Source organism: Narcine bancroftii, chromosome 2 (genome assembly GCF_036971445.1).
Source record: "Narcine bancroftii isolate sNarBan1 chromosome 2, sNarBan1.hap1, whole genome shotgun sequence".
In the NCBI taxonomy this organism is placed as follows: domain Eukaryota; kingdom Metazoa; phylum Chordata; class Chondrichthyes; order Torpediniformes; family Narcinidae; genus Narcine; species Narcine bancroftii.
Window position 1 is genome coordinate 321,608,992 of NC_091470.1, and position 12,711 is coordinate 321,621,702.

General features: G+C 40.7%; 1 protein-coding gene across 12 annotated transcripts in view; it reads left to right on the plus strand.

Annotated features, from left to right (window-relative positions):
• The window catches only part of rad54b (RAD54 homolog B), a 168,767-nt gene that overhangs the window by 103,711 nt on the left and 52,345 nt on the right, over window positions 1–12,711 (plus strand). For 11 of the 12 annotated variants that reach the window (XM_069921887.1, XM_069921886.1, XM_069921883.1 and 8 more), the window contains one exon: window positions 4,139–4,408. In XM_069921887.1, the coding sequence (XP_069777988.1) occupies window positions 4,139–4,408 (270 nt within the window). The remainder of the gene's footprint in view (window positions 1–4,138; window positions 4,409–12,711) is intronic. The other variant, XM_069921880.1, reaches the window with a different exon arrangement.

Genomic DNA, 12,711 nt, shown 5'->3' on the forward strand with positions numbered 1-12,711 from the left:
GGTTGTTTTTCCAGACTCTTTTGTGTAGTCTTCCAAAGGCGCTATTTGCCTTGGCGAGTCTGTTGTCTATCTCATTGTCGATCTTTGCATCTGATGAAATGGTGCAGCCGAGATAGGTAAACTGGTTGACCGTTTTGAGTTTTGTGTGCCCGATGGAGATGTGGGGGGGCTGGTAGTCATGGTGGGGAGCTGGCTGATGGAGGACCTCAGTTTTCTTCAGGCTGACTTCCAGGCCAAACATTTTGGCAGTTTCCGCAAAGCAGGACGTCAAGCGCTGAAGAGCTGGCTCTGAATGGGCAACTAAAGCGGCATCATCTGCAAAGAGTAGTTCACGGACAAGTTTCTCTTGTGTCTTGGTGTGAGCTTGCAGGCGCCTCAGATTGAAGAGACTGCCATCCGTGCGGTACCGGATGTAAACGAAAACCAACAAGGTCGGGTCAGATACAGCAATGAGCTCTCTGAACCCTTCTCCATTAACAATGGCGTGAAGCAAGGCTGGTACTGCTTATAAATCGCTTGTAAATATACAACCCTCCATAATGTTTGGAAGAAAGCCACTTTATTCCCTTTATTTTCCCCTGTGCTCCACAGTTTTAAATTTGTAATCAAACAATTCACATGTGATTAAAGTGCACATTTCAGATGTTATTAAAGGTTATTTGTGTGCATTTTTGGTTTAACCTTGTAGAAATTGCAGCACTTTTTATGCATACTCCCCTCATTTCAGAACTTTCCAGAATACTTCTTGGCAAACTGTAATCTGGCCCTGCTATTTCTGTGGCTAACTAGTGATTTGCATCTTGCAGTGAAGCCTCTGTATTTCTGTTCATGAAATCTTCTGCAGACAGTAGTCATTAGTCCCTTTCACACTCGCATCCCTCAAAATTGGCCATTCAGTGTCCTGGCATAGGAATGGGGGTTTGGTTTTTCACACTTGACCATTCCTAACTGGGATATTGAAAACTTTCATACTTGCAAGGAGCTATCCCCGGAGTTAGGACGTTTCTTCCTTCTACTGGTGATGTCTTGACGCATCGAGTGATGGGGGTGGATCTGCACTAAATCCTGATCAATGTATTATGATCTTATATTTGAACAAAATTAATCATGCATAATTATAACATAATTAAGCTTTATGTACAGCACAGTATGAGCCCTTCAGCCCCTGTTGTAGCGCTTACTTATATAAACCCTTTATAAAGGACCACGGGAAAGTGCAAGCAATAAATAGCAATAGTGGACAATTTTTAAACAGCGTGGAAAAGTTGATAGCACTCAATTTATACAGCATGGGAAATTTGGTAGTCATATTGTGTACAATTTATATAGCGTGGGAAAGTTGGTAGTACTATTGTGTACAATTTAATCAGCGTGGGAAAATTGGTAGCACTATTGTGTACAATTTAAACAACATGGGGAAGTTGGTAGCACTATGGAATATAATTTATAAATACTGTGGAAAAAGCAATGGCGGACCTGCCCTCCCAGAATTCTATGCACCTGTATGCCCAGCTGTATACATGAAGCATTCATAAAGGGGGTTGCTCTGGGAAGTCAGATCTGCCATTGCTTTTTTCCCCACAGTCTTTATAAATTGTGTGCTATAGTGCTACCAATTTTTCCATGCTTTTTGAAAATTGTCCACTATTGCTATTTATTTCCTCTCTTTTTCTCTCCGCCACTGTGACTTTCCCATGACAAAGTTTATACCTTCATTTTAATTTTTTCTTCCTGCACTCACACAAAACTTGGGTCATTTCAATCCCACAATGCAATTACCCATTTCACATTTGCCTGATTGCAACGTCGGTGTCTGTAGACACCAGGGATTGTACTAGGGGTTGAGGCTGTCAATCCCCGGCGTGAGATCTCATCTGACGCCAGCGTTGAGCTGATATTGCTTTCACTCTTGCCACTTTAAAGGCCGATTGGCGTTTGATTCCTGGGATCACTTGCAAGTGTGAAAGGGGCTATTAACACATCCATAGCTGCTTCCTGAAGAGTGTTTCAGATCTGTCGGATAGGTGTTTGGGGGATTTATTCTTCATTATGATAAGAATTCTTCTGTTATCAGCAGTTGAGGTTTTCCTTGGTGATTGCTGAGCTCATGAATATGCTTATTTTAAACAAATGATGCTCCAAACATTTGATTTTGGTAATCCTAATGTCTGGGTGATGTCTCTTACTATTTTATTCCTGTTTTCAGCCTCATAATGGCTTCTTTGACACAATTCTGGTCCTCATGTTGAAAAATGGCAACTGAAAATTCCATAGGCGATTAAAAGCTTAGAAGCAAACCTAACTCTCTTATACCTAAACTCATGAAGCAATTAAACATATTTGAGTAATCGCATACACTTGTGAAGCCATATATCCCAAACATTATGATGCCCTGAATGGGGGAACTATGCATAAAAAGGGCTATAATTGTATACAAATAACCTTGAATAAAATCTGGAATGTTCACTTTAACCACTTGTGAATTACTTGATTACAAATTTAATACTATAGGGCACAAGGGTAAATAAAGGAAAAAAAGTGTATTTTGTCCTAAACATTAAGGAGGGAATTGTACGAGCTTTGCCTATATACGTGTTTGCGTGTTTTTACACCAAGGTCTGAAGAATGCTGTTTCATCCAGTTGTGCTTGTTCAATTGAATGACAATGATAAACTTGAACTTCACATGGGTAGGATCGACACAGTAAATGGTAGGATCTCGAAAGTGTGGTAGAGTAGACAGATCAAGGAGTGCAGGAACATAGTAACTTAAAAGTGGTGTCACAAGTAGATAGGGTGTTCAAAAAGACTTTTGGAACATTGATCTTCATCAGTCAGAGTATTGAATATAGAAGTTAGGAGGTAATGATGTACAGACATTGGTGAGGTCCCATTTAGAGTATTAATAAGAATTCATCAACTATGTCCCATCATAACGAGACAGTAGTTGAGAATGCACAGGATATATTATGTGCAACTCTCTTCTTTATTATATTGGATTCCAATGAAGGTGATCCCAGATTCATATTGCTATTATGGATTATGATAGTTGTGTCAAGGACTAGGATTCCATTTATTACAGTTGATCTGCCTGGATTTTGACCTGTCTCTCACCTTGGCATAGCTGCATTGAAATCTCCATTATAAGTGAGGTTGGAATGGAACTATCACTTCCTGGTTTTGGAAGTCTAGTGCATCCAAATGAGTGTGCTAGATGATCATGGCAATGCTGCACCAACAGCAGTTTTGTTGGTGGGCTTAGTGTGGCAAATCCCAGATGCACCCAAGGCTCAAGCAATATTGAAATATTGCACAATTAAATGGTAAAATTTTCGACATTGGTCTGAAGTCTTCACAGGGATCCAGGTAACTTGACAGCTGTAGACTCATTGTTGCCTCTGATCGTGTTAGCCTGGGTGAGCAATTTGGAGGGAAAGTGGCAACAAGTTCAGAGCAAAATACAGGATGAGTAAGGGAGTTATCCCCAAGCAGGGTTGGAGCAGCAGGGATGGTTTGCAACCAAGACTGGTGAGGGGTCTGAAAATAAAACTGGGTCCATGGCATGCAGGACATAATCATGTAAGTGATCAACGTGTCTTCCACCAAGGGCCTTGCCAGGGTGTTGGAATTAATGTAAAAGGGTTGATAAATGAGTGGGGTGTGAAGGATCAAAGGTAAGTATGGATACGTTAGTGGCATTCAATCCTATGCTATCTTGTGGGGCTCTAGTTGTCCTGAGAACACCTAATGAACATTGTTGGGCCTACTGTATAATTTGACACTCCAATAACATTATTGTCTGGGGATTGAAAACATCCCATGTATGAAGAAGGGGAAATGCGTCAAGTGTGTGAGAGGATGATTTGTGCCTAGAAGTACCTGCTTGAATTTCAGGAATATCAAGATTTAACCTCAAATTGATTTAGTTTGATTTAGGCTCTGAATCTTTCGATTGTAGTATTAATTAAAACAGCTCTAGACATCTGAATTTTTTGGCCAAAGTGTTGTGAAAAATCTGAAGGGTATCTTGGAAAATTCAATTGTTATTAAAATTCCTACAGCTGAGGTTGCATTTCTAATTTAAATTAATTTTCACGACTTTGAAGTGATCTGTAACTTAATCATATTATTCATCTCAGCAGATCCATTTCCCCAGAAGCAGCTGAAGCCATCTCAACCATTTACAGAGCCAAACCAAATTCACCTACCGCTGCTAGTGCCACATCAACCGTCAAGGCTCACAAAACACATAGAAGAACATGTATCTGACTCATTAATTGCCTACTACAGTGTCTTATGGTGTAAAGCATCAAAGAAGAAACACAAGAAATGGGAGGGAGATGCAGTTTTAATTATTAGAAGTACATCTGTGCTTCTCAAGGACATCGAGGGTAAAGATATTGGAAAAGGTTAGCATTGTTACATTATTGTTTGACTATTTTTAAACTTTTGCATGATGGTGAAGATTTCTTGCTGACAAAATCTGCATTTTCCAATTTTTTAAATTTTATCCATCTACCAAAAAAGCACAGCAAAATATATTTCAAGTAATGAGATGCCCAAGGTGGATTTGCACATGAATAGTTAAGTAATTAGTTGACAGAATTCATAAATTTGAAGTTTGCCAGTTGTGAATGAGGAAATTCCGGAAGAAATTACAGTGCAGGGGTTTATTTCTTTTTTACCTATCATTTCTAGCATTTTATGTATTATTTACTCTCCATTTTCCTTTTGTATTACTTTTTTTTGCCTGAAATTGACCTTTCCACACACATTGCTGCCTTCACATGGTGCCAAAAGAAGATTTTTCCTGCTCTTTCTATATTCTTTTTGCTATCTCATTTTCCATAGAACTATAGAACACTACAACACAGAAACAGGCCCTTCAGCCCTTCTAGTCTATGCCAAACCATTTTTTTGCCCAATCTCACTGTCCTGCACCCAGTCCATAGCCTTTCATACCTCTGCTATCCATGTACCTGTCCAAATTCCTCTTAAATGTTAAAATTGAGCCCACCCACATTCACCACATCAGCTGGCAGCTCCTTCCACACTCTACTATCACTCTCTGTGTAAAAATATTTCCCCTCATGTTCCCCTAAACCTTTCCCCTTTCACTCTTAACCCATGTCTTCTGGTTTGTATCTCATCTAACCTCAGCGGAAAAAGTCTATCTATATTTACTCTGTCTATCCCCTCATTATCTTAAATACCTCTATCAAATCTCCCCTCATTCTTCTACATTCCAGGGAATAAAGTCCTAACCTGTTAACCTTTCCTTGTAACTCATTTCCATAAGTCTGGGCACCATCCTTATAAATCTTCTCTGCACTCTTTCTATCTTATTGATATCTTTCCTGCAGTTAAGTGACAAAAAAACTGCACACAATACTCCAAATTTGGCCTCACCAATGTCTTCTTCAACTTTACCATAATATCCCAACTCCTATACTCAGTACTTTGATTTTTGAAGGACAACATGCCAAAAGTTCTCTTTACAATTCTATCTACATGTGACACAAATTTCAGGAAATTATGTATCTGTGTTCCCAGATCACTCTGTTCTACTACACTCCTCAGTGTCCTACCTTTCACTGTGTATGTCCTTTCTTGGTTTGTCCTTCCAAATTGTCTGCATTAAATTCCATCTGCCTTTTTTCAGCCCATGTTTACAGCTGGTCCAGATCCCTCTGCAAGCTTTGAAAACCTTCTTCACTGTCAACAACACCTCCAATCTTAGTGTCATTTGCAAACTTGCTGATCCAATTTACCACTTTATCATCCAGATCATTGAGATAGATGACAAACAGCAATGGTCCCAGCACTAATCCCTGACACACACCACTAGTCTCAGGCCTCCAGTCTGAGAAGTAATTATCCACCACTACTCTCTGGATTCTCCCATCCAGCTATTGTCAAATCCAATTCACCTATTCATCATGAATACCTTGCATCTGAATCTTCCTAATTAATGTCCTATCTGAGACCTTGTCAAAGGCCTTACTAAAATCCATGAAGACAACATCCACAGCCTTTCTTTCGTCAACTTTCCTGATAACTTCTCAAAGAAACTCTATAAGATTGGTAAAGCATGACCTACCACACACAAAACCGTGTTGAGCATCTCTAATCAGTTTCTGGCTATCCAAATAATTGTATATCCAATCTCTTAAAACATCTTCCAATAATTTGCATGCTACTGTTGTCAGGCTCACCAGTCTATAGTTGCCAGGGTACTTTTGGAGCCTTTTTTAAATAACGGAACAATCTTCTGGCACCACACCCATGGCTAAGGACATTTTAAATATTTCTTCCAGAGCCCCTGCAAGTTCTACACTAGTCTCTCTCAAAGTGCAAGGGAATAGTACTTCCTCCTTTAATCTACATAAGTTCCATGATCTCACTGCTTGTTTTCCTTCCTTCCCACGATTCTGTGCCTGTTTCCTGAGTGAATATTGATGGGAAAAAAAACCATTGAAGATCTTCTCCATCTCTTTTGGCTCCATACAAAGCCGATCACTCTGTTCTTCAAGGGGACCAATTTTGTCCCTGACTATCCTTTTACTCTTAATATATGTGTAGAAACCCTTGGGGCTCCTTCACATTGACTGCCCAAAGCAACCTCTTTTTTTTTTTTAGCCTTCCTGATTTCTTTCTTGAGGTTTTTCTTGGATTTTTTATGTGTCTCAAGTACCCCATTTGCTCCATGTTGCCTATACCTGCTATAAACCCGAACTAGATGCCCAATATCCCTTGAAAACCAAGGTTCCCTATGCCTGCTGTTATGAACTAACCTACCCCCGTTATTACTAACACAGAAACAGCAATGATTTGCCAGACAGTGGTAAATTCAAAATAATAATTTTTATTAAACTAATAATCACATAACAGTTCTCATTTAACTCTAAATTTACTTAACTCTAAGCTTAAACCCCACCATACGTGAATGTAATTGCATAAATGTGTGTTTTAAAGTCTAAACTACTTCAGTTTAAACTCAAGTCTGAAAAGTTATTTTTAAGCCCCAGTATTTTAAAGTCTTGTTGAACTTGAAGGTCTATTAAATTGTAGCTCAGAAATGATTATGAAGCATCAAGTTCTTTTAAATTGTTACTTAAAGCAGTAATGAAGTGTTTGTTAACACTGACTTAGTCCTTTGACTGTTCAAATTCTTGTTGAATTATTGCCACAGGAAGAGATTTCTTCCTTAACTCTCACACTGGTTTTTCTTCAACTCCCTCTTAGTTTCTTAACAGTTCTAGAGCTTCTTTCCAACTTGAGGCTGCCTTCTAATAACAAAAAGAGACAGTCAGAAGTGGTCTGGCTTACTTTGAAGCTACTTAGAACAGCACCTCCTCCTTCTCCAGAGAATACCATCAATCTTCTTTTCCTTCTGGTTTCTGTTGCTTCTGGGCTTAAAGATTTCTCTGCCTTTGGATATATATAACCTTAGACTCATAAGAAATTACATCACCAAAGAAGTCTAAACTCCTGGAAAACATGATCAATTGTTGAAATTTTAAACATTTGCCAACCCCAGTTTCTTATAAACCATGTGTTCTTCTATCATCACGTCTCCAAAAGGTTACCCCACTTCTTTTTCAAAGGCTTAAGTCTATCACTCACATGGCTCTGAGTTTCATTTCTTTTGTTCAAGAGGCCTTTGGTAGTTTTGTTCAAAAACAGATGGCTTCCTTCAGCAGTTCTTATTGATTACTTAGATACTTCAATTTTTAATAAAGCAAACACTTCATTGTTCTTGAATAATTAAGACCCACCAGATCCATTAGCTCTGTCTTTCCAAGACACCTCGTCTCCAAAAATGAACACTCTTTCTGATTTCAATGGTGCATCTGTAAATATGCTGACCTATGTGTGACCCTGCACCAGCCCACAACTATCTTACGAAGAATATATATACAATATTTTAACTCTATAATTTACTTTATTAAGACATTTTTTTAAGAAATATAACTATTAACACAGATCTATTACACTGCGAACTTTTCGTTTAATTCTTACAGGAAAATACAAACTCTGTGCTCTCAAATTTTCACCTTTGAAGGTCCTCCATTTACCTTGCACATGGTTGCTTGAAAACAACATCCCAATCCATGCATTCTAGATTCTTTTTCATTTTCTCAGAATGATCCTTTCTTCAATTTAGAATCTCAACCCGAGACCTAGACCTATCATTTCCTCCTCATTTCTCCTCACAGTCTATTGTATTCAACTTCATTTTTTTGGGGATTATTTTATTTATATTTTCAAAAACTTGGTTCTCGTTGAAGTTATTCATTGGAGATGTATGTCTTTTATGCACCTTACATCGTGGAATATTCTTTTTTATTCTGTAAATATGCATGTTTCAAGTATCACAACTGGATTTTAATCATGTACTGGCAGTTCACCAGCCTTATTCGTTACATGTTATGCATTTGCATACATATACAATATGTTTCCCCAAACTGCAAAGCTTAGGACCTGACGTTTATCAGTTAACTGGATTTTTCAGATAACTGAATAATGACTTTAAGCAGCCCAGTAGCGTCAGTAGAACACTTGTACCGGTTAATGGAAGAAAACAGAAGATCAGCCATCGCCGATCCCCATTGCCATCTCTGATCCTGCCTGAGGTCCCCACTCCTGCCTGGGAGGCCACTCTGCTTGATGACACCGGGACATTGGAGAACCAAGTACGGTAGAGGGTAAAGAAGAAATGGAAAGAGAGAGGGGAGGGAGTCACTTGAAATGAAGACCATCTCCCTATCTCCTGCTTGACCTGCCAACTTCCAGTCGCTCACTGTTGGCTTGAGATTCCAGCCTGCTTCTCTGACATTCAGTGTCTGTCTTCCTGCCTGGTTCTGTGCTCTTGTTACCAAACTGGCGCTAACAGCACATCAGAGCTCCAGATGAGGACATCAGGTGAATTTTTTTTTCAACTTGTGACATCATGTCACCACCAGAAAGAAGTTTGGATAATTGTACTTTTTGGTTAACTGAATTTCAGATATGGGAAAACACACTGGTTTCTAAATGGAGTCCTCAAAGTCTCAACATTTGATATTCCTTTATTGTCACGTAGTAAAGCAGGTGTAATATTTCACAAAATTTGCTTTAGTCTGCCGGAAGGCAGACAGGTTCAACATCAGCAGAAATTGCTGGGCACCTCCTACAGTCAGAAAGAGAAGAAAAAGAGTCTATTATTGTGCTTTAATTAATAATTTTCAAATTCCTAAAGTGTTTTCAGCTAATGCTCTCATTTTGTATTCTCCTTGGTTCTCTTTCTAAAATAATAGGTGGTGCTCATTCCACCCCATGCAACCTGACCACTCTGCAGCCAAATCCATGCTTTTGTTCAGTTGGTTTCTTGCTAAACTCTTCACCTTTGCACTTTTTACTCTCCTCTTCCATCAGCAGGAGATACATATGCTTGAGAATACGAATTTGCAGATTCAAAGACAGTTTGTTTCTGAATGCTGTTAGACTCTTTAATAGATCTTCCACTGGCAAAAGATGATGCTCTTGCAGTCTTTTACAATGAAAATTTTCTCTGTTCCCTACTCTGCTTTGTACTTTATCTATCTCTGCACTGACTATTGTTGACTATTGTTACACGACTGAACTCTTCCCATGCAATCTGGAAGGCAAAGTGAGGGTAAGCATAGAAGATCCACAGACAGCTGTGCAACAGCAGCGACTTGAGGCGCATGGGATCAAGACTATTAAGGTTTACAAGTGAACCTTGCAAATTAACGACATTGACACCTCCTTTCAGGACAGATTGCACACCTTCTATGCACGGCTTGATGAGAAGAACAAGATGATGCCAAAGAAAGCTCTATCTCCCCCTGATGAACTGGCCCCTTGCATAGCCGAGGTGAGGAGAACCCTATCCAAGATGAACCCACACGAGGCTGCAGGACCAGACAACATACTGGTCAGAATTGCAAGGACAACGCAGATTAATTGACGAAGATCTTCACGGACATCTTCAACACCCCACTGCAGTAGTCCATTTTTCAGGCAGAATTCATGACAGCCACCATCATCCCAGTACCCAAGAGGGCGACAATAACAAGCCTCAGTGCCTACTGCCCTGTGGCACTAACCTCTACCATTATGAAATGCTATGAGCGACTTGTAATGGAACACATCAAGGCACGCTTCCCAGAAATACTGGATCCATTTCAATTTGCATATAGAAGAAACCATTCCACAGATGTTGCTATAACCTTGTCACTTCACTCCGTCCTGGCCCACCTGGAGAACGACGCCTCATATGCCAGGTTGCTGACTGCAGCTCCGTCGGTGTTTTAATAAGATCGTTTCTCAGAGGCTGGTGCAGAAGCTGTCCTTGCTAGGACTCAACACCTCTCTCTGTAATTTGATCCTGGACTTCCTAACGGAATGACCATAGTCTATCTGGGTTGATTGAAGAATATTATGCAATGTCGTGCTGAGCACTGGCGCACCTCAGAGCTGTGTGCTCAGCCCACTCCTGTTCATGCTACTGACCCACGACTGTATCGCCTGATCCAGCTGTAACAGTGTCTTTAAGTTTGCAGATGACACAACAGTAGTTGTGCAAGAAGTGATGGAAAATCCCGTGAAATGGTGCGAGAGTAACAATCTAAGTCTCAACGTGGACAAGACGAAGGAGATGATTGTGGACTTCAGGAGGACCAGGAACAACCACCCTCTACTACACATCAACAAGTCGGTAGTAGAGAGAGTTGAGAGCACCAAGTTTCTTGGAGTTCACTTAACTAGTGACCTATTATGGACAGTCAACATCTCCTTACTTGTCAGCTTGATGCAAGAGTGACTGCACTTCCTGAGAAGACTGAAGTGGGGAAGGCTACTGGCCACCATCATGTCAACCTTCTATAGGAGCTCTATCAAGAACGTCCTGGCCAGCTACAGAGAAATGGATCAGAGGTCAATGCACAGGACCATAGGTGTGGCAGAGAGGATTGCTCCCTCCCCCCCCCCCCCCCCCCCCCACCCCCCATCGCTCCCTGACGTGATTTATCGGGATCGTTGTCTGAAGAGAGCGTGCAAAATCATTGAAGACCCCTTTCACCCTGCATATAGTATCTTTCAGCTGCTGCTATTAGGGAAGAGATACAGGAGTATCAGAGCCAGCACCATCAGGCTGAGGAACACCTTCTCCCCACGGGCAGTGAGAATGGTGAATGACCAAAGGAACTGCTCACATGAACCATCCGAGATTCTCATTTGCACAAAACACTATTTGTTTATTTATTTATTTGTATAGATGAATACTTGTCCTGCATATGTATTGCTTGTCTGTATGTGTGTTATGTCTGGTTGTGGATCTGCATGTTTTTGCACCAAGGTCCAGAGAATGTTCTTTTATCTGGTTGTACGTCTACAATCAGATGACAACAAACCTGACTTGATTACTCCCTACACTTACTTATTTGTCTGTTTACTTGTTATAATTGCACTACCTGTTAAATGAGTTGGATAGAAAGCTTACTGTATTTCAGTACATATGACAAATAATTAAATTCTTTGTTATAATCTATCTTTTTCACCAAACTTTTGGATGTCTGCCTAAAATATTTGCCCTCGACTTGCTGTAAAATTTATTTTATTCTTCAAATATTTTGATATGATAAAGATGAATGATAAGTACAAGCTTGTAAATTTTGTCACCATGTCACCCTATACCACCCACCTCCGCTTGGCAGAACTTCTCCTTACTTTAAACAACTTCTCCTTTAACTCGTCTCACTTCCTCCAAATCAAAGGAGTAGCCATGGGTACCTGCATGGGTCCCAGCTACACCTGCCTGTTTGTGGGCTTTGTGGAGCAATCCATGCTGCAAGTCTACACAGACAAGACCCCTCAACTCTTCTCCATTATATTGATGACCACATCAGGGCTGCCTCATGTACCCGTGATGAGCTTGTCAATTTCATTCACTTCAAAGCCAACTTCCACCCTGATCTCAAACTCACCTGGTCCATCTCTGACAACACTCTCCCCTTTCTGGATCTCTCTGTCTCCATCTTGGGAGACAAGCTTTCCACTGACATATATTACAAACCCACTAACTCCCACAACTATCTGGACTATACTTCCTCAACCTGACCCCTGCAACCTATCCCCTTCTCTCAATTTCTCCATCTCCACCGCATCTGTTCTCAAGTTGCGTTCTTCCAGTCCAGATCTACCAAAATCTCTGCCTTCTTGCATAAACATGGCTTCACATCATCACTATCAAATCAGCCCTCACCCACATTTCCTTCATTTTCCTCTATCTGCCCTGGCCTCCTCTGCAACAAACACAGAATCCTCTTCGTCCTCACCTACCACCCCACCAGCCTCTGGATCCAACACATTATCCTTTGGAATTTCCAGCACTTACAACAGGATCCCTACTAGACATGTCACTTCCCTACTCTGCCTTCCATAGGGTCTACTCCCTCTGTGATTCCCTTGTGTACTTTACCCCTCCCCACGAATTGTCCCGCCGACACCTTCCCCTGTTGCCACAGGAGGTGCCACACTTGTTCCCACACCTCCTCCCTCAACATAGTCCGGGGTCCCAAACAGTCCTTTCAAGTGAAGCAGGACTTCACTTGTGTATCCGCAGGATTGATTGACTGCATCCAGTACTCCCTTTGTGGCCTTCTCTACATTTGAGAGTCTGGGTGATCACTTCGCTGAGCACCTTTGC